Genomic DNA, 26,749 nt, shown 5'->3' with positions numbered 1-26,749 from the left:
TTTTTTACATTATTAAAATTACAATTTACTTAAATTTTTTTGCTTAGAATATGATTATCTCTATAACCAATGCCTTTCTGAACAATGTTAATGTTTTATAGTATTTCAATATAGATTTAAAAAAAAATTTCTTCCCAACAGCCAAAGGAAATTTAAAATAAATTGGTCAAAGGTCATTCCAAAATGTTAATTAAGGTAAGATGGTGTTGTAAAAAAACAGGATGTGTTTATTTTGTTGGGGTTTTTTGCGGGGGTGGGGAGGAGACAAAAAGAAGTCTTGCTAGGGCTGAAAATTCAAGATATAGTCCCTTTACCTGTTAGATGTGGACGGATAGTAAGAGAGACATATTGCTGTAGTGGTCTTGCACCTTGAAACTTGCTCTGGGATGAAGTTGGTACTGAAGTGTCAACCTAGAGCCTAATTACCAGTAACAAGCCAAAAGCTGATGTTTTACTGGTATGCAGGGCCGTAGCTAGTAGGAGGGAGGGGGAGGGGGCAGGGGGAGGGGGGAGGGGGTGAGGGGTATTCCCCCCCCCCCCCGAAAAAATTCCGGAAAGCATTATAGAAACTTAAAGAAAATTCTCTTTTTAACTCTTTTAGGAGTTTTAGACCATTAACTACTCAGTTGGCCCCCTCAAAAAAAAAAATCCTAGCTACGGCCCTGGTATGTATAGCCATTACATCTGTAAAACCAATAAAGTAAAAGTAAAGTTTGTTTTTATTTAACGACGCCGCTAGAGCACATTGATTTTTTATCTTATCATCGGCTATTGGACGTCAAACATATGGTCATTCTGACACTGTTTTTAGAGGAAACCCGCTGTCGCCACATAGGCTACTCTTTTTACGACAGGCAGCAAGGGATCTTTTATTTGCGCTTCCCACAGGCAGGATAGCACAAACCATGGCCTTTGTTGAACCAGTTATGGATCACTGGTCGGTGCAAGTGGTTTACACCTACCCATTGAGCCTTGCAGAGCACTCACTCAGGGTTTGGAGTCGGTATCTGGATTGCCCCCCCCCCACCCCCCCCCCGAAAAAATTCCGGAAAGCATTATAGAAACTTAAAGAAAATTCTCTTTTTAACTCTTTTAGGAGTTTTAGACCATTAACTACTCAGTTGCCCCCTCAAAAAAAAAAATCCTAGCTACGGCCCTGGTATGTATAGCCATTATATCTGTAAAACCAATAAGTCTTGTGCTCTTCCACAATCTGTGATACTATGTTATCAGTTACGCCAATTTTTAAATTCTTGCGAACTGCCAACTGGTTAATATATGGTAAATCTTTACATTCTAAAATTGTAATTTTAGAACTTCAGGATCACCAGAACATTTTCATGAAGTAACAAAAATCCATGATTTCCATGAACTGATTTTTATTTTGCCATATGCGTGCCACCAGTTACATAATTTGGGCTGTGAGACATGTAGGAAAAACATAAATCGAATGTGTGGAACGTAATACAGTGGCATGATTTGGCATCCATGTTCAGACTGGAATTAAGATGGCGTAATGCTATTTTACTTTATTCCTTAGTAGTCTCATTACCATTTAATGTAAGTGTTGGGTACTCGGGTACGGGTCAAGTTTGACCCTCGAGTACTCAAGTCCAATATTTTGGACTCACGGAAGGAAGGAAGGAAATGTTTTATTTAACGACGCACTAAATAAAACATTTCCTTCCTTCCTTCCGTGTGTCCAAAATATTGGACTTGAGTACTCGAGGGTCAAACTCGACCCGTACCCGAGTACACAGATGTCCTATTCTGATGCCATATAACCATACATAAAAATGTGTTGGTGTGCAATGTCTTGGTAATAAAGATTTTTACTCATACAGGAGTGGATAACATACTGGAGACAATCCTATGTCACATGACACATTCAGAAAGCATTCTACCCCAAGTTACGTCCTGCAACCTAAATCCACATTAAATCATACATATTTACAACATACAGTGATTTTTCCAGGCATTCCGCAGTTCCAAATGCAAGTGACACCAAAAATTCCCACTTGATATTTGTGTAATTATGTGTGTAAATATAACAATTTAATAATGGTGCAAGATTTATTGGTTTCAAAAACGTTTGTTTTCTTTAATGACACCACTAGAGCACATTGATTAATTAATCATCGGCTACTGGATGTCAAACATTCGGTAATTCGGACACGTAGTCCTCTGAGGAAAGCAGCTACATTCTTCCTAATGCAGCAAGAGATCTTTTATATGCACTTTCCCACAGACAGGATAGCACATACCACGACTTTTGTCCAGTTGTGGTGCACTGGTTAGAAGGAGAAAAAATCCAATCAGCTGAATGATTCCACCGAGGTGGTTCGATCCTGTGATGCAAGCACCTCAAGCGAGCACTAAACCAATTGAGTTAAATCCTGCCCTACATACATCAAATCAAATGGAAAGAAGGAAATGTTTTTATTTAACGACACACTCAACACATTTTATTTACGGTTATATGGCGTCAGCCATATGGTTAAAGACCACACAGATACTGAGAGGAAACCTGCTGTCGCCACTTCATGGACTACTCTTTCCAATTTGCAGCAAGGGATCTTGTATATGAACTATCCCATAGACAGGATAACACATACCACAGCCTTTGATATACCAGTCGTGGTATACTGGCTGGAGCAAGTAATAGCCCAATCGGCCACCGATGGGGATTGATCCCAGACCGACCGCGCATCAAGCGAACACTTTTAAACTGGGCTACGTCCCGCCCCCACAAATCAAATGATAAAATCAAATCATATGGCAAAAATCACATTCAAGTCTATTAAGGAATGACAGTAAATCGTGGATAAATCCCCGACGTACTGTCGAATACGTACCTCCACCACACGTCGTGGAACACTCCGAGAACCCAGAGATCCTCCATGAGTAGATTCCATCCAAGGGAGAAGCATACACCGGCGACCGCAGATTAGCAGAGGTCTGAGTAATCGTGTTGTCGTAGCGATACGGCTTGTTGCTCAGCGACACGGCGTGCTGGTAATTCCTCTGAACCAGACGGTTCACGTCAGGCTGGGTGCCGTATGTGTGCTGTCTGTCCACGTATCCTCCTCCTGTCTGATACTGATTGGTGTGATAATACTGTCTCCCTGTTCCTCCTGAACCTCCTCCGAGAACCCTCCCACTACTCCCCAAGTGAGATGATGACCTAGAAGGTGTTTGCTGAACCGGAACCGCGGAATGTCTTTTAGCTGGCTGTACCCGAGCCTGCCTGCTGTAACTCTGTAACCGACTTCTCGAACGATGCCGCGGGTGAATTTGATGTCTCTTTGGATGTGGCTGTTTCTTGAAAACTTTCGATGGTTTTCTCTTACCAGTTATTTCAGCCTTTACCCCACCTTGTAGGTCTTGATACCTCCTGGCGTACAATCCCCGCACGGACTGCCTCGACTTGCGGAATCCGCTGTCTGAATATCTGTACGTCTGTGGTTTACTCGTCTTGTCTACCAGCTGAAGCTGCTGGTTACGAGTACGCGAAGGAATGTACTGTGGACTCTGTCCGTACTTGATATTCTGCAGACTGCGATCCACCCATCGCGGGGCCGGGATGATGTGTCGGTCCTTCTGGCTTTTTAACACATCCTCATCATTCTGCTGCTCAACAGATGGCGTTGGTGAGTCTTTCCCTTGAGTTGAGCGTTGTCTCCCCTGATTCAGAGTTGTCTCCCCTGATTTGAGAGTTGTCTCCCCTGGTTTGAGAGTTGTCTCCCCTGATTCGAGAGTTCTCTCGCCTGACTTGTGAGTTGTCTCCCCTGGTTTGATCTGCCATGTTTGTTATGGTGGCGAGTTGTCTCGTGCCTGGTTCTCGGATTCGGGTCTCGTCGATGGCCCTGTTTGCCGGAGTTTTCCACATTGTTGTCATCTTCAGCAATCATGTGCTTCATCACCGAACCCATCAGGTCCTTGGGTATGGTGAAGTGGTACATGATGCCTGGGTTTCTGTGGTAGTACAGAAGCTGAAAGAATAAGAATTTGTAATAATTTCTTTAAAAATTGTCATGGAAAAAAAAAGGTTATAAAGAGTTACATATTACAAATCTTATTTTGAGACTAATCACTAGAACTGCTTAGAATTCAATTTTTAGTATTTGCTTCCAGCTTAAAATTTGGGAAGGAAAGACTGCCTTCAACTCCACAAAATGAAATAGAATAGAAAGGGTGGGATCTAGCTCAGTTGGTACATCATTTGCCTGAGATGCTCAAGTCAGAGGATCGAACACCATCCGTGGATTAATTTTTTGATTAATGTTTTTTCCTATTTCAATTAGTACCCCATGACTGGTACAGTATATCAAAGGCCATGGTATGTGCTGTCCAGTTTGTGGCAAATCACATACAAAGATCCAGTGCTTGCTACTGATGGAACAATGTAGTGGGTTTACTCTGAAGACTATACATATCTGAGGCCCGTTCCACAAAGCGATCTTAGCCCTAAGATCACCTTAAGTGCATAGCTACCTTATGCACTAAGGTGATCTTAGTGCTAGGATCGCTTCATGGAACGGGGCGTTGGGGCCTAACTCACAAAGGTCTCTTAGGCTCTGCTAGACAACAAAGCATCCTCTTGGCAAGTCTTTTAGCATTGCACTGTGAGATCGCAAAGTTGCGAGAGTTTAGTGAATTAGGCCCCAGAATTACCAAATGTTTGACATCCAGTAACCAATGATTAATTAATCAAAGTCATCTAGTGTTGTTGTTAAGCAAAACAAACTTTTGCATACAGAATACTAAATGGGTTCCCATACGATATTGCTTATATCATACACCATAAGCAAAAGTGAGTCATGTACAACTGAAAATGTACAAGTTGTGTTATGAATGGGAAAGGAAATGTTTTATTTAACGACGCACTCAACACATTTTATTTGCAGTTATATGGCGTCAGACATATGGTTACGGACCACATAGATATTAAGGGAGGAAACCCGCTGTCGCCACTTCATGGCAGACTCTTTTTCGATTAGCAGCTAGGGATCTTTTATATGCACCATCCCATAGACAGGATAGCACATACCATGGTCTTTGATGTACCAGACTTGGTGCACTGGCTGGAGCAAGAAATAGCCCAATGGGTCCACCGACAGGGTGTTATGAATGGTGTCTTATGAGAATGAGCATACAGTATTTACTACAAAGTACTTCCTTCCAGCATAAGTTTGTTTTTGTTTAACAACACCACTACAGCACACCGACTAATTTATCATTGGCCATTGGATGTCCAACATTTGATAATTCTGACATGTAGTCTTCAGAGGAATTAACATTTGCATTCCTTTAACACACAAATCTCAATGAAATTTAATTATGCAATCAATATTTAAAGCGTCACAAAAATATTTTTTAGTTTACTGCATCATCTTGTCCGATATTTTTTCTGTTTAGTGAGATCATACAAATCTTAGTCATATCTTCAACCACAACCTCTGGGTTGAAGGAAGGATATATTTTATTTAACGATGCACTCAACACATTTTATTTACAGTTAAATGGCGTCAGACATATGGTTAAGGACCACACAGATATTGAGAGAGGAAACCCACTGTCGCCACTTCATGGGCTACTCTTTTCAGTTAGCAGCAAGGGATCTTTTATATGCACCATCCCACAGACAGGGTAGTACATACCACAGCCTTTGATATACCAGTGATGGTGCACTGGTTGGGACGAAAAATAGCCCAATGGTCCCACCGACGGGGATTGATCCCAAACCGATCGCGTATCAAGCGAGCGCTTTACCACTGAGCTACATCCTGCCATCTCCTGGATTGAATGTTTTTACCAAGACATCAGAATTATCCAACAGCTTCTTTAAACTTACAGGACTAGGACATTCAAATGTTAATTACCTCCACTATAACAGCCGTGTTTGTAGGCCCCTTGGCTTGGATGCATTCTCCAGGACACCGGTTATGTTTCCGCCGATGGTATTCGAATTCCGTTCCCGCACCATGGTAACTTCCTGTGGGGTGAAGTCTTCTGTTACCATTTAAAAAATATGACCCATCTTCTGTTTTCAACGCTGTGAAGGAGAACAAAAAACATAAATTAAAACTGGGATTGAAGACCACTATAATGACTTCTCATTATTCACTAACAATTAACCAATCACCAGGCAAGGCGGATTAAGGAGGGCTAGCCCCCCCCCCCCCCCCCCCAAATAATTCTGAATAAAAAATATTATTGATAATAAATCTTTTAGGCAGAGATGAATTTTACTTGTAGAATGTAGGAAATTTCATTTCAGAGTATCTAGTTTAAAACATTTTACAGAGGAGTATACCCTCGAACCCCACTAGAAACTTTGTTTTGCACTTTTGTTATCAGTCAACTTGCTTCCGCCATGCCTGATCACCCATTGCTTTTGACCGACAGCCCATATAGAAAAAGCTGGGTTTAAGCTGTCACTTGTCAAATCGCAAAGTGCAAATTAAAGTTGAATTTGGCAAATATATACTCAAAGGCAAAAGTTATTGTGATATGGATTGTTTGGAGTAATAAATTTGTGAATGGATTTATGGATGTAAACCAGAGAAAATGTGCATGAAACAGCTAAAAAAAATGCAACCAAGCAGTTGTTGCAGTGATTGCATGCTTTGTGCAAGAAACATGGAATATTCGGGAGAAATGCTGTCCAGTGTTCACTATAAAAAGCCAGACATTCAGTCGCAAATCATTGCCACTCTGTGCAGCCTTCAGAAGTCTAGAAGTAAGAAAAACACCATTAGTGAACTGTATGATGCAATTTCGTCATGCCACGCCTCACTGAAAATGGCAGATGGCGAGTCATAGGGATGCTTGAATCTGGGACCTCAGAAACACCATATGGCACTTATGGCAACAAAATCAACAAAACAACCAGGCCTGGGACCGTCCCCGTAGTGGCCGACCACCCGTGACAACCCCTCGCCAAGACACATGGATCTGAACCACACATCTGCGAAACAGGTTCCAACCAGTAACCCTCACGGCCCATACCATTTGTTTCTCCAGGGTTTAGTGGCCTCAATGTAACCATGGTGCCAGGCCAGTATCAATGCTCAAGGGTGGACACACTTGCCAAAATACTGACTGTGTGAACTTCGCTCTGGACTCACTCTAGTGATGTGGCTCATTTGCATATGGCAGGTGTGCCATTTTCAGGGACTATTGCACGTTTCCATACCTTCGGACATTTCCCTTTGCATGCTATAACGTTTCATATATGGCGGTAAAAACTTATCATCGATTATCTTTGTCTTTTGTGTGTCACAATAACTCTTGCCTTTTAGTATATTTCATTACAAATTTGAAGAAAAAAAAAACTAAAGAAAGAAATGTTTTATTTAACGACGCACTCAACACATTTTATTTACGGTTATATGGCATCAGACATATATGGTTAAGGACCACACAGATTTTGAGAGGAACAAACCATGGCCTTTGTTGAACCAGTTGTGGATCACTGGTCAGTGCAAGTGGTTTATACCTATCCATTGAGCCTTGCGGAGCACTCACTCAGGGTTTGGAATCGGTATCTGGATTAAAAATCCCATGTCTCAACTGGGATCCGAACCCAGTACCTACCAGCCTGTAGACCAATGGCCTAACCACGACACCACCGAGGCCGGTAAAAACTAATTAAATAAAAGTGTCTGTTGTTTATAGATGTATAGTCATTTTTGCTGTTAACTTGCTAAGTGAAACTTGAATTTGGCAGCTGATTTTCTTAGCTAATTCACCAAATTGCTAATATTTTATGGGCTTCAGTCTAAAACCTGCAAATTAAGGTATAGCTGGCCAGGAGAGCATGTTCAAACCTTAATTGGAAATAAGTAAGTCATTTAAGATTTGAAAATAAAATGAATATTATTTCTGATGCTAGAACCGTGAACAAACATTCAGTTACTTCTGACACGAAGCACAATAATAAATGAAACCAATATTTCAATGTCCGACTCTGTATAGTCTTAATACTGTAGGTAAAATCATGAAACAAAGAGTCTAAAATGACCTAAAATATTTACATGGCACTGATAACTTTAAAGGGACATACCCTAGTTTCAGATGCACGTGTGTTTTTAAAAATATGAGAAATGCATTTTATGATGTTAAAAACACCAGGATGACCAAATACACTTCGAATGTATGAAAATTTATAATCTAAATCATAAACTCTAAGTCAAAAATATGTCTCAGTGTTTAAAAACTAGGGTATGTTCCTTTAACAGACACAAAAATATGTCTCGGTGTTTAAAAACTAGGGCATGTTCCTTTAACAGACACAAAAATATGTCTCGGTGTTTAAAAACTAGGGCATGTTCCTTTAACAGACACAAAAATATGTCTCGGTGTTTAAAAACTAGGGCATGTTCCTTTAACAGACACAAAAATATGTCTCAGTGTTTAAAAAACTAGAGTATGTTCCTTTAAGAGACACAAAAAACTAATGGGATTTAAACTGAATAATGTTAAATAAATTGAAGAAAACTAAATTAATATAAATTTTGCAATTCTTTTGTTGTTCAGTGCATAATTTTGGTGACAAGTAAAAATACTTTACTACTGGTATATAACAATACAAACCAAAGGAACTAATTTAATTTTACTGATATGGAAAACACGGCTCAACAGTATACACATTATAAAATTTTAGTTAAACCAAATATGCCTTTTGGGAGTTATAGTAAACCCAGCAGGCACAAAATACTAAATACATTAATGCCTCTTGCCCCCTCCCCCTCCCCCTCCCCCTCCCCCCAATGTGATAAATTCTGTAAAGTCCTAAAATGATATAAATGTCAAGACATGCCAAGTCCATTTTCATGGACATGTAAAAACACTTGAAAACACTTGAAAGTAGAATGTTTTGGAAAATCCCTTTAATGTATATCAATTTGTACTAGGAATGAAATTTCAAATTAACACCCAGACTGTAACCAAATTAACTAATATACAAATATTCTGATATTGAATGTATACAGTGTTTCCAAAATCCCTTTAATGTAGCAATTTGTAAGTACTGGAAATGAAACTTCAAAAACTAATATCTACACAACTAGCTTTAACTCCAGATATTTTGATCTTCTTTTTCTCTCATTTTTTAATTTCTCGTTCTTCTTCTTTTTTAAAAATTATGTCTATAATATAAGCAGGGTAACAGCCTTTGATAACACCTGACTAAACATTTTGCCTATGTATGCAAACAGTTCTATATGTAGGTGCATTTTTTAAAATTACTTAAATCCTCCCACGACCGTCACCTAGAGTGGAATGAGGTGTGATGTAAACAGTTGTCATGGCCTTTCATTCTTTGATCTCGCTAACATGTTTATCTATGGAGCGGACGGCTAGTCGGGTGTTCTGTTTGCACACAGCGTGTGCCAGTGACAGCAGCAACATGACCCTGTGGTTCACTACCCGGGAGAAGTTATTGTACTTTTTTAGCAGTCCATAAACTGTTAGTGTTGACCCATGAGAACAAATAGAAATGTCTTTAGCTGTTTGATATATATACACATATTATAGAGGCTGGACTCTCTATAATATATGTTTTTCTCTTTTTTTTCCTTCTTTTTTTTAATTTCGTGGTCATCTATATAGTTTGAGAGTTAAATAAGGGTGGATTCAGAATGGATAGGGATTAAATTTGCACATTTAAATATTCAGAAAATGTAATTATAATCGTAAGTCAAAAAAACAAATAATTTTTCCCATTAAAACAATTGCACATTTAGCAATAACTTTTTCATTCATTACTTTGCATCACTGATGAATCCATCCATCGATTCATTGATTCATCGATTCATCCATCCATCCATCCATCCATCCATCCATCCATCCATCCATCCATCCATCCATCCATCCATCCATCCATCCATCCATCCATCCACACATCCATCCATCCACCCATCCATCCAATCAACCATCCATCCACCCACCCACCCATCCATCCAATCAACCATCCATCCATCCATCCACCCATCCATTCATCCACACATCTATCCATCCATTCATCCAATCAACCATCCATCCATCCATCCATCCATCCATCCACACATCCATCCATTCATTTCCACATATCAATTTAAGGTTCATGTATACTGTCTTTTAATACAAATATCATATCTGAATGAACTGGACATGGTAATGACCTGTTTTAAATTATATTTATTAACTACTATAGGTTGGGGATTGACAATGCCTATATTAAGGTCACTTCCAACATTTTACAAACATCATTTTTAACATACATTGACTTTGAAAGACATGTTGCAGTTTGACTATTCATGTTGGCTTCCCAACTGCAAAACCAAAAATCAGCTGATTTTATACAAGAAAGTTAGCAGAAAGATGCCACGGCTGTATAACAACAGCAGAGACAGAGACAGAGACAGAGACAGAGACAGAGACAGAGAGAGAGAGAGAGAGGAGAGAGGGAGAGAGAGAGAGAGAGAGGGGAGAGAGGGGAGAGAGAGAGAGAGAGAGAGAGAGAGAGAGAGAGAGAGAGAGAGAGAGAGAGAGAGAGAGAGAGAGAGAGAGAGAGAGCAACTGGCATGTTATAGGTTGGTGCAAAACTGGCACACACTGCAAGACTTTACCATGTGACATGGATCCTCATTTCTTTACTATGAAACAGATCTGTGATATGTCCAACACTGGCTTATTAGCCAAGATCTGGTAGACCCAGGTAACAATGCCTAGATGGGACAGATTCATCTGGTTATGTCATTTGCATGATTGGTTTAAATTACCATCTTGTACTACATCTGAGATCCCATGTCTGTGCTGCATAAGCTCCAGGGCCCCGTTCCACAAAGCGATCTTAGCACTAAGATCACCTTAAGTGCATATATTAGCTGTGCAGTTACGGTGATCTTAGGGCTAATATCGCAGGGATTCTAGATTATGGTAGCCCCACTCCCATGGCTAGTGATATTCAGTGTTGGGCTAGTAAATAATTACTATAACTAGCCCGATGGCTAGTGGGAAAAAAAACCCTTGTCAAATGCAGCATTTACATATTTTGTAAATATGAATATCCTGTCCCCTCTTTCCACCCCAATCTAAGGATTTTTAAGCTCAATCTCCCTCTTTAGGTGACATATTTAATTATTACTATTAGTAAAATTGTATTTATTTAAAGCAGGGCTAGTGAATAGTTAACCATGGCTAGTACATTTTTTAAAATCACTGATCCCATGGCTAGTGGATTTTTATAAAATTCTAGAAGCCCTGTAATTATTGCTTCGTGGAATAGGGCTTAGAACTGTACACTGTCATTTAGTCAAGGAAAGAAAGAAAGAAAGAAATGTTTTATTTAACGACGCACTCAACACATTTTATTTACAGTTATATGGCGTCAGACATATGGTTAACAACCACACAGATTTTGAGAGGAAACCCGCTGTCGCCACTACATGGGCTACTCTTCCTATTAGCAGCAAGGAATCTTTTATTTGCGCTTCCCACAGGCAGGATAGCACAAACCATGGCCTTTGTTGAACCAGTTATGGATCACTGGTCGGTGCAAGGGGTTTACACCTACCCACTGAGCCTTGCGGAGCACTCACTCAGCGTTTGGAGTCGGTATCTGGATTAAAAATCCCATGCCTCGACTGGGATCCGAACCCAGTACCTACCAGCCTGTAGACCGATGGCTTGCCACGCCGCCACCGAGGCCGGTTTAGTCAAGAAAAAACTATATGTATGCTCAAGATGACTATACCAACAGCTTATGTTTCAACTAACATCACTGCCAATGCAATGTCAATTACAATGGACAATTTGTGACTAGAAGTTAAAGGGACATTCCTGAATCATTGGAGATCCCTAGTCTGTGCTGCATAAGCTCCAGGGGCCTAATTCACCAAACTCTCACAACTTTGCGATCTCGCAGTGCAATGCTAAAAGACTTGCAAAGAGGATGCTCTGTTGTCTAGCAGAGCCTAAGAGACCTGTGTGAATTATGATCCAGGGGCCTAATTCATAAAGCTCTCGCAACTTTGCGATCTCGCAGTGCAATGCTAAAAGACTTGCAATGAGGATGCTTTGTTGTCTAGTAGAGCCTAAGAGATCTTTGTGGATTATGATCCAGAACTGTACACCATCATTTAGTCAAGGAAGAACTATATGTAGGCTCATGAAGACTATACCAAGAGCTTATATTCTAACTAACATCACTTGTAAAGCTGTCTAGAGTGGATACAATGTCAATTACAATGGACAATTTGTGACTGGAAGTTTAAATATTTCTTGCAATTTGCTGACAGACTTGAAGGTGATTTTTTGCCATATGATTTAATTTCTGGATATGTAATGAAGCCAATCAAATATCTTTAATACTTTAGACATATATAGACATGTATATTTACTGAATTTTAGACATGTATATTTACTGAATTTTATATTCATTCTTGTTTTATTTAATTAGCAACATACGTCATAACAATGTACATATATACTACATTCCATACATGTATATACAACTAAGTTTTAAAGAATAAGTTTTTTGTTCTCAGTTTCAACCATAAGAATCAGCTATAGCAGTGGCATGGTCAGGACATTGAACATTCAATAATAATTTGACTGGTATACGATTCTCTTCTATCACATCACATTTTTATAGTTTTTAAACACTAAGGCATATTTTTTTACTATTAGAGCCGTTTTTGGTAACTGAAATCATACTATACTTAGATTTTATTGTTCAGGTTATCCATTTCCGTACATTTGAAGTGTTTTTGGTCATCCTGGTGTTTTTAATATTACAAAATGCATTTCTCATATTTTTAAAAATGCATGTGCGTCTGAGAAGTAACAGTTATGGAGTCTAGTTTTACAGGGTATTACATCATTTCAAACTCACAGACTCATGTTTTACTCAATTGTAACTGGTTCCAAATGTGTAACAGGTTTGTAGATTAACTAAACACAGTGTGTATTTTCATGGGTTGAAACTAGGGTCTGTCCCTTTAACATTGATTTAAACATATTGTATTGCTTTTTAAAGAAATGGATTAGGCACAAGTTATACAACTTATTAGGCCTTCTCCATTAGCATGCTGCTGGTGTATCCTGCAACACCTTGGGGACTAATTTAAAATTTAAAACAGTGAGGTATAAAGCTGTCAAGAATAATGGCAGGACTCATGGGAGTTCCTGAACCTGTGACCGAACTACAAGACAAAACGTCAACACACGACGACTTTATTTACACGGGGTGTGACAGCCGACAATAACAGTGACACCGCAAGATCACCAGACATGATTATTCCACCATCAAACCATCAGAACAGACACAGACTCACAGAACACATCTGAAGATTAATTCATCATGATCATGACCTAAGCTTATAAATCTTCTAACACAAGTACATGTACAACAATGTAGTTATATAGAGGATTCGTCACAAGTGTTTTTTAATATGGAAAATATCAACCGAGTCTATGTTAATTGGTATTTGTTGAGGAACTGCCGAGACAAATACCGATTAACTAGACATGGTTGATATTTTACATATTAAAAAACACGAGTAGCGAATTCTATTTATCCTATAACACTTCTAAAATAACATTTTAATTAAAATTTTAGTAAATCACAGTACTAAAGTCGCCGCTATTGGTAATATGATGTCATCATGATTAGTGCAAATTACTATGACGTCACACATTTTAACTAAATATCTGAAAACGTTACACTCAGGTATACAGGTCTGGTTGGCTTGTAAGTACATAACCTATTCACAACAATACATTATCTGGAGACCTTGCAAATTTTCATACCATTATTAAATGGGTTAATAGACTAAATGATCTTATGGGTTTATGACATGGATATCATGGGTAAGTTATAGGATAAATATTATTATTATATGAAGTTGGCATGTCCTTAGAAAACGTCTAGATGTAGCCCAATGGTAGAGCACACATATGATGATGGATTCACAGAATGGATCTCTATTGGCCAATTGACAGATTTTAAAAACAATTGTTTTTATCTCAATTATAGTTCCCTATAGTTGGGATATTGCATGAAAATTGTCCAGTCTCCTTTTTTTCACTATACTGACATCCAAAAGAAACTTTACATGGCTTGAAATTATATTACAGAAAAAACCAACACACGGTATGGTGGAATATAAAAGTATCATGAAGTTGAACATCTAAACGTCACATACAAAGTATTTGTAAGGTGGTTTCTAAATTGGTTCTTTTCCATTAGCAACAATATTTATCAAATTATTCAAATTTGTTGTATGTAAAGTACAGATAAAGAAGACACCATATACTGTACCCTCATCCTTTTTTATGCCGATCATTTGATATTAAAGGGACATTACTGAGTTTACTGCATTGTAAGATGTTTCCAACTAATAAAATATTTCTACGATTAAACTTACATATTAAAGGAGACCGGACACCAAAAGACATGTAGTGTGTAATGGATTAAGTTAGCATCAAAGACCGCATTACTCTAACGCCCGGCTTGCTGCGAGGCACTGGTCAGCTGCGCATCTTAGGTTTGGGGTAAAAACAGAAGTGGGCGGGATTATGCATAGATCTGAACGAAAGCGAGGCAATACATCATTGGTGAGAGTTATCAAGAAATACTGGTACATGTGTTGATTCTTTGGTTGTGCCTTTTAGTCGTCTTTTTTTTTTTTTTTTGTCTCCAGGTTTATCGGAAATTTAATTTACAAGATAATTAGTGTTATTATATACTGTCGACGTAATTATATGATGGTTAACTGCGCAGTGTATAACTGCAACAGTAACAGCAATGCATCCCAAGAAATAGCCAACATCATGGTTTCGATTTCCAAAAAAACGAAAGTTGTTTTAAAACATGGACGCATTATTGTCGTCGAACGGGTTTTACACCAACTAAATAAAGCAGGTTATGGTACATTTACAATGTGAAAATTAAAACAAGTATGTACTTAAGATATACATTAAATAAAGGTATTGCAATTTGTTCACATACGAATATTTAAACTTCACATTTATTTACCTATAATTACCAAATTAATTTTCACTGACAGCCCATAACGACTCCATACTAACGTCTCTTGATCTAGTTGGTTTGTTAACCTTATAACAAAACACCTTCAAAACATGAATTATTACGTTAGTTAACAATGTTTATAGTCAGTTCAGTATATTGTCATTAAAATTAAAATGCTAACACTTTGGCAGGAACAACATATGTACTGTGGCCAGAAGGAATGATGGTTAATTAGTTTTAAAGCTAATGTCGATTATTAAAGCATAATAAAATTGTACTTTTTAATGCTTTCTGTATGTCATATTAAAAATACTCTACACCAAATAATTATTTTAATACCTCTGCCAGAGGGTGCGGAGGGTAAACTTACATGTATGTACTAAAAAAATCTCAGAAATTAATGTGTATATATATAATGTTTTATTTTTTTTGATAGATTATAGTAACATAATTGCTGTTTAAAATTTATAAAAGTGCATGAAATAAAATGTTCAATAAAAAAAACATTTCAAACCTACACACATGTATAACCACCCAATATACTCCAGTTTAGTTTTTACAGGCCCGCAGGAACGACTTGGGCACTGACGGACCGGGTATAAACTCTACATCAGATTTTGGTTACAATGGCAAAAATTAATGTGATAAAGAAAAGCTCACATGAATGATTAAAGAAAATAACACTGGATATATTGTAATTATTTTTATTTTATTTCAATATATAACAAATGTGTTTTATGTCAGTACGTGGAGCAAATTACCTGAAACAGTTGGTTTGAAATCATGATTACAAAATCCTAAGATAAAGGAACTGGTTCCTAACCTCACCCTCTACATAGTATCTACATTTGTATAGGCCTGTAGGAACGATATTTGAAGTGGGGGGAGGGGGGAGGGGGAATACAGTCTCTAGTGAGGAATACAAACTAGATATTTTTATCTTTATATCATCTTTATTTATGCAAAGTAGTGAAAACTTAAAACATACATTTTCATCCTAGAGTGTGTGATGGAGAACAAGCCCATAGGCCTGCCCCTCCCCAGTTCCTACGGGTCTGTTGTATTTTATATTAATAAATGCAAAGACTACATAATAATATTGTCGAATATTAGTTGTAAAGTGATTGTCAGTATGTGGCAGTATGTGGCAACAGTATAATATTTTCCAACATTTCTGTGTTTCTGTACCCGGCTGTGGACAGTTTCGGCAGACTCATAACACATTTTCTTAATAATTAAAAATACACGGTTTAACCAAACACATTAAAACTTGGAAGGTAACTAGTTAAGAAAACAAAGTTTTTTGTTAAATTATTATATCTTGCTTTGGTGAGGAGGGGATGCTTTTTGCAAATTTGCGAAATTGGCCTATGGAATATCCACTGACGTGTCATATTTACATCTATGCTGAACAAGATTTATGATGAAATATTATTAAATTTTGTGTGCTTTTCTTCTAATTAGGTCCATTTGCTTCAGTTTACATTAAAAATGTCATAAATAATTATGTTTTAAAAAATGCTTGTATGCTAGTCTATGACCGTGTGGCTTCCTTGTCTTCGTCGGCAGTTGATTCATCCGAATCTTCGTCTAAGACAACATTTCCAGGATTAGGGACAAAGTCTCTGATAAGTGGTTCAAACTGATATGGTTTGATGCCATTAGCACAAGCTGGACACAATTCTTCGTCACTCGAATCGCTAAGTTCGTCCATGCTGCTTGGTAGTTTCTTCAGTTTTCCTCTCATCGATGACGTCATGGGTCTAGCTCATCAATTGTCGACAGTTTCCAGCAAACATCGGAAATCGGCGGAAAAACACCCCAACCAAGACTGGCACGCTTAACTTAGTCAATAAGGGGAGCGCGGTAGTTGCGTGTTGTGGTTTATGACGGCAAACAATTCATTACGCCGTATATATGGTTTAGTGTCTGGTCTCCTTTAAATATATTTTCTTGTTTAGTATATCATTGTCTGTGTATTTAATGTATTTCTGGTCGTCTTAATATTTGTAAGAAGCCCAAACTGGATTTGCCTTCAAATAATTTCGTACATACAAAAAAACTTATTTTAGGAAATAAAATACAATTTAACCTAGTACAAATATTAGAACGATCAGAAACACGTTTAATATACAGCCACTAATATTTTATGCAGAAAAATATATTTAATATGTAATTACAATCATCAAAAAGTCTCCGTTAGTTGATAACAACTTAAACATTACATCATGCAAACTCAGGAATGTCCCTTTAACTATTCTGGTAGTTCATGGAGATGGTATTTCTAACATCTCTGAACTTCTGAGACAGGAATAGGACTACCTTAATGGGAGGAGGAAGTTCACAAAGTACAACAACTACACACATATATAAATACTTGTTTTCAAGTTCACATTTGCTTGAGACAAAATCTGCTGACTTGGTTTCCTGATTTAAGTGTTTGAGTGGAACAAGACTTAACAGGAGAGAAAAAAGGAAGAAGTTTATATTTGCTTAATATATACTACTCAAAAGAATTTAAGGGTAAAAAATTTATAACCAAATAAGTTTCAGAGTGTATTAGATTGATGATGTAAACTACACCAAAAATTTAATTTATTGTTCCATATTTACAAAAAACCACAAATAAACGTCACTGTATACAAGAAAGTCACATGACATGCTGTCAAAGTTGAAAGTTGTCAAACATGGATTTTACACATTAGAACATTCGTTTAATAGTGTGTGAATCCACCCCTGGCGCAAATACACTTGACACATCATTGCCTCATGCTGTTGATCAGACGTCTGAAGAACTCTTGGGGAATGGCCTGCCACTCTGCCATAAGAAGTTGACCCAGATCATGAAGGTTGGCCGGAGGGGCATGGTTATCCCGAACTCTCCTGCCTAATTCGTCCCAGGCGTGCTCTATTGGGGCCAAGTCAGGCGAATATGCTGGCCAATCCATCCTGGCGATACCTTGTTGTCTGAGAAAGTCCGTTACCACCCTGGCGCGGTGGGGTCTGGCATTGTCATCCTGCAGAACTGCCCCGCCGCCAATCTGCTGAAGGCCTGGGAGAACCAACGGCCGGATAATCCCATTCAGATAGCGGATTCCATTCAGATTGCCATCCACCACATAGAGGGGGGTCCTGTGGTGGATAGAGATGCTGCCCCACACCATGATGCTGCCACCACCGAACCAGTGACGTTGTCTAACGTTAACATCAGCGAAGCGCTTCCCAGGACGTCTGTAGACACGAACCCGACTGTCGTTGAACTGGAGACTAAACCTGGACTCATCAGTGAACATCACTCGACCCCACTGAACATGTTGCCACTGCAGATGAAGCGTGCACCAGTGACGTCTGGCCATTCTGTGACGTGGTAGGAGTGGTGGTCGAACAGCCTGGCGATGGCAGCGTAGATTATTGGCTCTCAGACAATTGCGTATGGTTTGATCAGACACTCGAGTTCCAGTCGCAGTCCGCAGATTGTCACGTAATCGGCGTGCAGTGGTTGTGCGTTGATGTAGAGCCATATTGGTGATGTAGCGGTCCTCTCTATTTGTAGTGCTTCGGGTCTGCCCGAACGTGGACGATTTCGAACAGAATTCGTTGCTTGGTACCGTTGCCACAGTCGGCCAACGACACTCTGACTGACACCAAGTCTCAGAGCAACATTTCTTTGCATATTGCCATCCTGAAGCCAAGCAATAGCCCTTCCTCGATCTTCGATAGTCAGTTGACGTCGTACCATTGTCGAATTTGGAGTGTGCACCGTACACGAACGCAAGCTCCAATTATACGGAAATTCAGCATTGGGAACATGGAATACACATGCAAAGCGTACAAATGAAGCGCTTTGTGAAAAAGCAAGTTATGGGCACTTAGGAGACCTTTCGCTTTCGCCCTAATTTACGTGCAAATGTAAGCATGTTTTCGCCATTAGAACTAGTCGACAGTGTCAATGACAGTGGATTTTAATTCATTTATGGGTTGCTTAGACCCACTTTCGTCAAAATGGAACAATACCATGCGTAACATTATGGTCTAGCTAATATAATTGACATTCAGAAAATAATGTCGAAAATATCGTCTGACCCTTAAATTCTTTTGAGTAGTATAGGTTGGTTTCACTCCAAGAAAATTTCTGAGCTGTGTCTTATCAGAGAATCTGTCATGAGTGCTGTCTAAGACTGGTCTGGGACAAAATCCGTTGGCACATTTTCCTGAATTAAGTGTCTGAGGAGAAAAAGCTACAAAAGCTACACATATAAATGAGTTTTTAACTTTTATACATTTCAACTTATTTTCATGCTTATATCCAATTAAGGTTCAAGCACATTGTCCTGGGCACACACCTTAGCTATTTGTCCAGGACAGTGGGTTAGTGTTGGTTAGTGAGTGAGAGAGAAGAGGGTGTAGTGGCCTTACACCTACCCATTGAGCCCTTAAGAACTCACTCTGGGTTGGAGCCGGTACTGGGCGGCGAACCCTGTACATACCAGCCTGTAGTCCGATGGCTTAACCACTGTGCCACCGAGGCTTAAGACAAAATCTGTTGGCACATTTTTCTGAATTAAGTGGTTGAGGAGGAAAAATACATAAGGTAGCCTACAAATGCTACACACATAGACGACAATTTTTTACTTTTACATTTGCTTAACACAAAATCTGTGGGCATATTTTCCTGAATTAAAATGTTTGAGTAGAGAAAGTGCATAAGGTACAAAAGCTACCCACATATAGATAACAGTCTTTAACTTTCTGATTTGCTTAAGACACAATCTGCCAGCGTGGTTTCCTAATTTAAGTGTGAAAAACCACTTCAAACAGCTGGTCAAAATGGCACTCTCTCCGATGTAATTACTATCACGTTCCATGGCCATTCTCTCCTCACACATTCACAAAGTAACAAACAAAAAATTATGTGAGGAAGACAAAATAGGTCAAGGAAATTTCAGCTCACCGACTTGATGACATTTTGTGTCAAAACCTAAAGTGATCTATTAAGTTGTGGTGTTTTTTCTTCCAGTAATATGGGCTGTATTACATGTATATCAATAAGAGTCATAAAAAAAATGCACGAGGTGCAGGTTTACTCAAACATGTTTTGACCAGCTATTCATACAATGAGGTATAAACACAATATTTATTATTAATTCAAGTATGTATGAGGCATTACTACACTACAATTTATATATTATTTGAATATTTGTACACATACATGTATGTATGTGCATGTGTGTGAGTGTGAGTGCGAGTGTGAGTGTGAGCGTGTGCGTATGCGAGTGCGAGTGAGTGTGAGTGTGTGTGTGTGTTGTGTATGTATGTGTGTGTGAATGTGTGCGCATGTGCGTGTATGTGTCAGTGTGAGTGTGTGAATGTGTGTGTGTGTGTGTGTGTGTGTGTGAGCGAGTGTGTATGAGTGTGAGTGTGTGTGTGTGAATGTGTGTGTGTGAATGTGTGTTTGTGTGTGTGTGAGCGAGTGTGTATGAGTGTGTGTTTGTGTGTGTGAATGTGTGTGAATGTGTGTGTGAATGTGTGTGTGTGAATGTGTGTGTGTGTGTGTGTGAGCGAGTGTGTATGAGTGTGTGTTTGTGTGTGTGAATGTGTGTGTGAATGTGTGTGTGAATGTGTTTGTGTGTGTGTGAGCGAGTGTGTATGAGTGTGAGTGTGTGTGTGTGTGAATGTGTGTGTGTGTGTGTGTGCGTGTGAATGTGTGTGTGAATGTGTGTGTGAATGTGTGTGTGAGTGTGTGTTTGTGAGCGAGTGTGTATGTGTGTGAGTGTATGTGTGTGTGTGTGAATGTGTGTGTGAATGTGTGTGTGTGAATGTGTGTGTGTGAATGTGTGTGTGAATGTGTGAATGTGTGTTTGTGTGTGTGCGTGTGCGTGTGCCTATTTTGTGTTGTTGTGTATTTGTGTTTTATATACCAGGTATGTTGGCTGTATGCACGTGCATGCATGTTTGCATGTGTATATTAAGGGATGTTAATCCTTTGATCTACTGTAACTCAGACGAATACTCTACCAATGACTACATTAAAGCTACATCCATTCCTGAACAGCAAAGGATTCCTCCCCTGCTCCCACCCCCTTACTCCCAACCTAAAAGCAAACCATTCCCAGCACTCACCGAGATAATTTCGACTTCGTGCTAGTTCTGTGATGTTAATGTTGCACGCTCCTGCGGGTATTGTCGTGATGGCGTTGTACCCGAAGTGTTTCAGGTGGGTTCGGGTGAAGATCCCAGAAATAATACGACATGACTTGTTGTCACCCCCACACACCCCACACTGGTCGACTTCAGTTCCAGAACCAGCGATACCGTCACACCCAACATCCTGGAAATAAATAAACGATGCAATACAGAGTGACTGATTTTCAAATCTGATTGACCATTAGCATATATTCAAAATTGGATCTTTCAGCTTCAAGCTATACTGATGAAAGGGGGAGAATCGTACAATTCTTCCTCCAAATAATTTAGATTTAGGGAGAAATGGAACATAATTTCTTTTTAAATTACATCTTTAACATTATTACAATATGATATACATGTAGGAACACTTCATGATGTAAGATACTAAACACTTTATTACAGGAAACTGAGAGTTGAAAATCTGCGGTTGCGCAGAAACAAATCCAGGTACATTGTAACCCATCATGGTGAAAATTTCAACTCTGGGACTCAGCAAAAAAGAAAGAAATGATTTATTTAATAACGCACTCAACACATTTTATTTACGGTATAATATGGCATCATACATATGGTTGAGGACCACACAGATATTATTAGAGGAAACCCACTGTCGCCACTTCATGGGCTACTCTTTTTGATTAGCAGCAAGGGATCTTTTATATGCACCATCCCACAGACAGGGTAGTACATACCACAGCCTTTGATATACCAGTCGTGGTGCACTGGCTTGGGACTCGGCAAGCCTGGTCCCGGGTTGAAATTTCCACACCTCGGGTGTACTTATTGATCTCACATGACCACATATGATGGAGTCCATTAATCTCTAGCCGTCACATCTGATGTGGATATATAATGGCAGATCACAGCTGTAGCGTCTTTATTAGAACAATTAATACAAGGAAGCAAACGTTTTATTTAACAACACACTCAACACATTTTACTTACAGTTATATGGCGTCAGACATATGGTTACGGCAATTAATACAATGCCCAAGTATGAACTTAAGTCCTTAAAGACTTTTCTTCCACATTTCAGAACAATATAAAGATAAAATTTGTTCTGTTTAATGACACCACTAGAACACATTGATTTATTAATCATCAGCTATTGGATGTCAAACATTTGGTAATTTTACATACAGTGTTAGAAAGGAAACCCACCACATTTTTCCATTAGTAGCAAGGGATCTTTTGCATACCACAACCTTCGGTATACCACTTGTGGTGCACTGGCTGGGACATGAAATATAGCCCAATTAATGGGTCATTCAATGGGGATCAAACGTAGAGTTAAAGTTTGTTTTGTTTACCAACACCACTAGAGCACATGGTTTTTATTAATCATTGGCTATTGGATGTCAAACATTTGGTAATTTTTTACACAGTCTTAAGAGACGAAACCTGCTACATGTTTCCATTAGTAGCAAGGGATCTTTTATATGCACCATCCCACAGTCAGGATAGCACATACCACAGCCTTTGATATACCAGTTGTGGTGTCGAGCCTAGAGTGACCGCGCATCAGGTGACCACTTTACCACTGGGCTACATTCTGCTACAAGGCACAATGGTAATATTAGACTGACGGAAATGTCAGCTGGGTAGCCTGGGTGTATTTCATCTACATGTATGTTGAGGATTTTAACTCACATAATAATACCATAGCACTCCATATCTATCAACTTAATTCAGCAGAACCAGTTTAATAGCATGTACAGGTTGAACCAAATGTATTCACTGAGCAATCATGATGAATGATTTGACAAAACAAAAGCACATGTATTATGTTAAATTCATGTTGTCATCATTCAAACTAGTAGACCCTACATGCATAAGAGCTCACAGTGCATATAGTGTATGTCTTGTAATATTAACCGACACAGCGCCCTCAATAGTTTAAGAAGTAGCAGGTTACAACAGTGATGATAGCAGGGGGCAAAGCAGGGGGTCTGGGGGCCCTCCCCGAGAAACATTTGAAAAATTTAACTTCTGAGATGCATTCTCATGGCCTCTGTTAGCGCAAATCAGTCACCATCCATTAAATGCAGCAACTGAACAATTTTAGGAGACTTTATTAAAGAAGAGAAAGCACTTTTTTTTTACCATCAACAAACAGTAGGCGGCGGCAAAAGCTGTTTCAGGATTTGCCGCCCGAGACAGGTACTTTTGAGGGCTCTGCCGACATATATATTACCACAAAATAGGGTTCTGGGTCCTAATTCAAAATGTTCTTTTAGGCAATGATAATTAAATTTCCGTTACATTCATTACACTATAACGTCATCCCATTACACTATAACGTCATCCCATTGGTCCAACCGTAGCAACAGGAGTTTGTTAATTTCCGTTAAATTCATTACACTATAACGTCATCCCATTACACTATAACGTCATCCCATTGGTCCAACCGTAGCAACAGGAGTTTGTTAATTTCCGTTACATTCATTACACTATAACGTCATCCCATTGGTCCAACCGTAGCAACAGGAGTTTGTTAATTTCCGTTACATTCATTACACTATAACGTCATCCCATTGGTCCAACCGTAGCAACACTATAACGTCATCCCATTGGTCCAACCATAGCAACAGGAGTTTGTTAATTTCCGTCATCATGGAACGTCATGTCATATCTGATGTCATTTTATATTGGTATATTGTCTTATGGAGCATTATTGTTTATGGACAAAAAATAATTCAAAATAAGGATACTTTCTTAGACTATAAAGATCATAGTTCTAGGTTCAGTTTGGCATCATGTGAATTCCAAACCCAAACCCAGGGACTAAAGGATTACTTCTCAAAAACTCTGATACAATATGATGAGAATCAACCCAAACCCAGACCCTAACGGATTGCTTCTCAGAAACTCTGATACAATTTGATGAGAATCAACCCAAACCCAAACCCTAACGGATTGCTTCTCAGAAACTCTGATACAATTTGATGAGAATCAACCCAAACCCAAACCCTAACGGATTGCTTCTCAGAAACTCTGATACAATTTGATGAGAATCAACCCAAACCCAAACCCTAACGGATTGCTTCTCAGAAACTCTGATACAATTTGATGAGAATCAACCCAAACCCAAAACCTGACGGACTGCTTCTCAGAAACTCTGATACAATTTGATGAGAATCAACCCAAACCCAAACTCTGACGGATTGCTTCTAAGAAACTCTGATACAATTTAATGAGAATCAACCCAAACCCAAACCCAAACCCTAACGGATTGCTTCTCAGAAACTATGATACAATATGATGAGTATTAACCCAAACCCAAACCCTAACGGATTGCTTCTCAGAAACTATGATACAATATGATGAGTATCAACCCAAACCCAAACCCTAACGGATTGCTTCTCAGAAACTATGATACAATATGATGAGTATCAACCCAAACCCAAACCCTAACGGATTGCTTCTAAGAAACTCTGATACAATTTAATGAGAATCAACCCAAACCCAAACCCTAACAGATTGCTTCTCAGAAACTCTGATACAATTTGATGAGAATCAACCCAAACCCAAACCCTGACGGATTGCTTCTCAGAAACTATGATACAATTTGATGAGAATCAACCCAAACCCAAACCCTAACAGATTGCTTCTCAGAAACTCTGATACAATTTGATGAGAATCAACCCAAACCCAAACCCTAACAGATTGCTTCTCAGAAACTCTGATACAATTTGATGAGAATCAACCCAAACCCAAACCCTAACAGATTGCTTCTCAGAAACTGATGAGTATTAACCCAAATCAAAAGGTTCTCTTCAAAGATCAAGAAAACAAACCATTGCTGAAAATCAAAAGCAATGGAAATGGCTTGCTCAAACTAGGATTGCAATGCTAAATTCTAAGAAATAAAGAAACAAGAAGTTTCATTTTATAAAGAAATGTTAACAGCCATAATTTCAAACAATGGCCAAAGACTAAAAGATTTTCTGCCATGATCAAGAGCACACACATCATGGTTGAAAATCAAATGTAAAAGAAAGGAAGAAAGAAATGTTTTATTTAAAGGGACACTGCTAAGTTTACAACCATTGTAAAATGTTTCCGACCAATAGAGCCTTTTTGATGACGCAACATACAAATTAAATAAATTTTCTTATCTAGAATATCAGTATCTGTATTTACAAGGTGTTTGTTGTTGTCCTAATGTTTGTAGAAGCCCAAACTGGATTTTACCTCCCAATAATTTCTTATGTATATATATATATATATATATCACAAATTAAAGTAAACATGGAATGCTACAAACATTAGTATACCACCGCAAACACATTTGATAGATAGACACTGGTATTCTAAACAAGAATTTATAAAAAAAATTGATTAATGACACCACTAGAGCACATTGATTTATTAATCACCAAACAAGCAAAAAATGTATTTAGTATGAAATAGTAGTTGCCACCATGGCCGTGTTATCGCTGCAATGGCTACAAACTCAGGACTGTCCCTTTAACAAAAAAAGAAAGAAATCTTTTATTTAACGACGCACTCAACACATTTTATTTAGGGTTATATGGCATCAGACATATGGTTAAGGACCATATAGATATTGAGAGAGGAAACCCACTCTTGCTGGGTTCTTTTATATGCACCATCCTACAGACAGGGCAGTATATACCATAAGCTTTGATGTAACAGTCATGGTGCACTGGCTGGAAGAAGAAAAAGCCCAATCGGCCCACCGAAGAGGATCGATACCAAACCGACTGCTTTACCACTGGGATACGTCCCACCCCATCCCTTTAACAATGCATTCAACACATTTTATCGACAGTTACATGTATATAACATTAGACAAATGTAGGGGGCAAGACGTAGCCCAGCTTGATGCGCGGTCGGTTTGGGATTGATCCCCGTCAGTGGGCCCATTGGGCTATTTCTCGCTTCAGCCAGTACACCACGACTGGTACATCAAAGGCTGTGGTTTGTGCTATCCTGTCTATGGGATGGTGCATATAAAAAATCCTTTGCTGCTAATCGAAAAGAGCAGTCCATGAAATGGCGACAGCAGGTTTCCTGCCTCAATATCTGTGTGGTCCGTAACCATATGTCTGACGCCATATAACCATAAATAAAATGTGTTGAGTGCGTCGTTAAATAAAACATTTCCTTCCTTCCTTCCAAACAAATGTAATAAAAGTTGCCTACTCAGACTACTGGTAAGACTAATGCTTAAGATTCCAAAACCAATGGTTTAGTTTTACATCAAAATGTTAATAGCTAATTTCAAACTACAGTCAGTGCAACTCAAACACAAAGACTATTAAGATATTTGTTTGTACAATCATTAAAAGCACACATCACAGTTTTGACAATCAGGAGTAACAGAAACTTAAATTCTAGCTCAAATTACGACCACACAGTTTAAGACTCTGAAAACCATGGCTTAGTTTTACATCAAAATGTTAATTGCACTATAATTGCCTGGGTGTTTGCAGTGGCATCAAGAATCTGACTGACACAAAGCCAGGGACAGATAACATACCAGAGATGACTGGGGTCACACCAGACATGTTTACAGCA

At 38.7% G+C, this 26,749-nt stretch overlaps 1 protein-coding gene across 1 annotated transcript in view; it reads right to left on the bottom strand.

The window, feature by feature from the left end:
* The window catches only part of LOC121387479 (thrombospondin type-1 domain-containing protein 4-like), a 168,577-nt gene that overhangs the window by 21,482 nt on the left and 120,346 nt on the right, over positions 1-26,749 (bottom strand). The window contains exons 6-9 of the mRNA XM_041518616.1: positions 21,140-21,347; positions 5,883-6,055; positions 3,888-3,992; positions 2,856-3,798 (exon numbers count right to left, since the gene is read on the bottom strand). Of these exons, the coding sequence (XP_041374550.1) occupies positions 2,856-3,798; positions 3,888-3,992; positions 5,883-6,055; positions 21,140-21,347 (1,429 nt within the window). The remainder of the gene's footprint in view (positions 1-2,855; positions 3,799-3,887; positions 3,993-5,882; positions 6,056-21,139; positions 21,348-26,749) is intronic.

The sequence above is a fragment of the Gigantopelta aegis genome, chromosome 2 (assembly GCF_016097555.1).
Source record: "Gigantopelta aegis isolate Gae_Host chromosome 2, Gae_host_genome, whole genome shotgun sequence".
NCBI classification, from domain to species: domain Eukaryota; kingdom Metazoa; phylum Mollusca; class Gastropoda; order Neomphalida; family Peltospiridae; genus Gigantopelta; species Gigantopelta aegis.
This window is presented reverse-complemented; position numbering and strand designations above follow the sequence as displayed.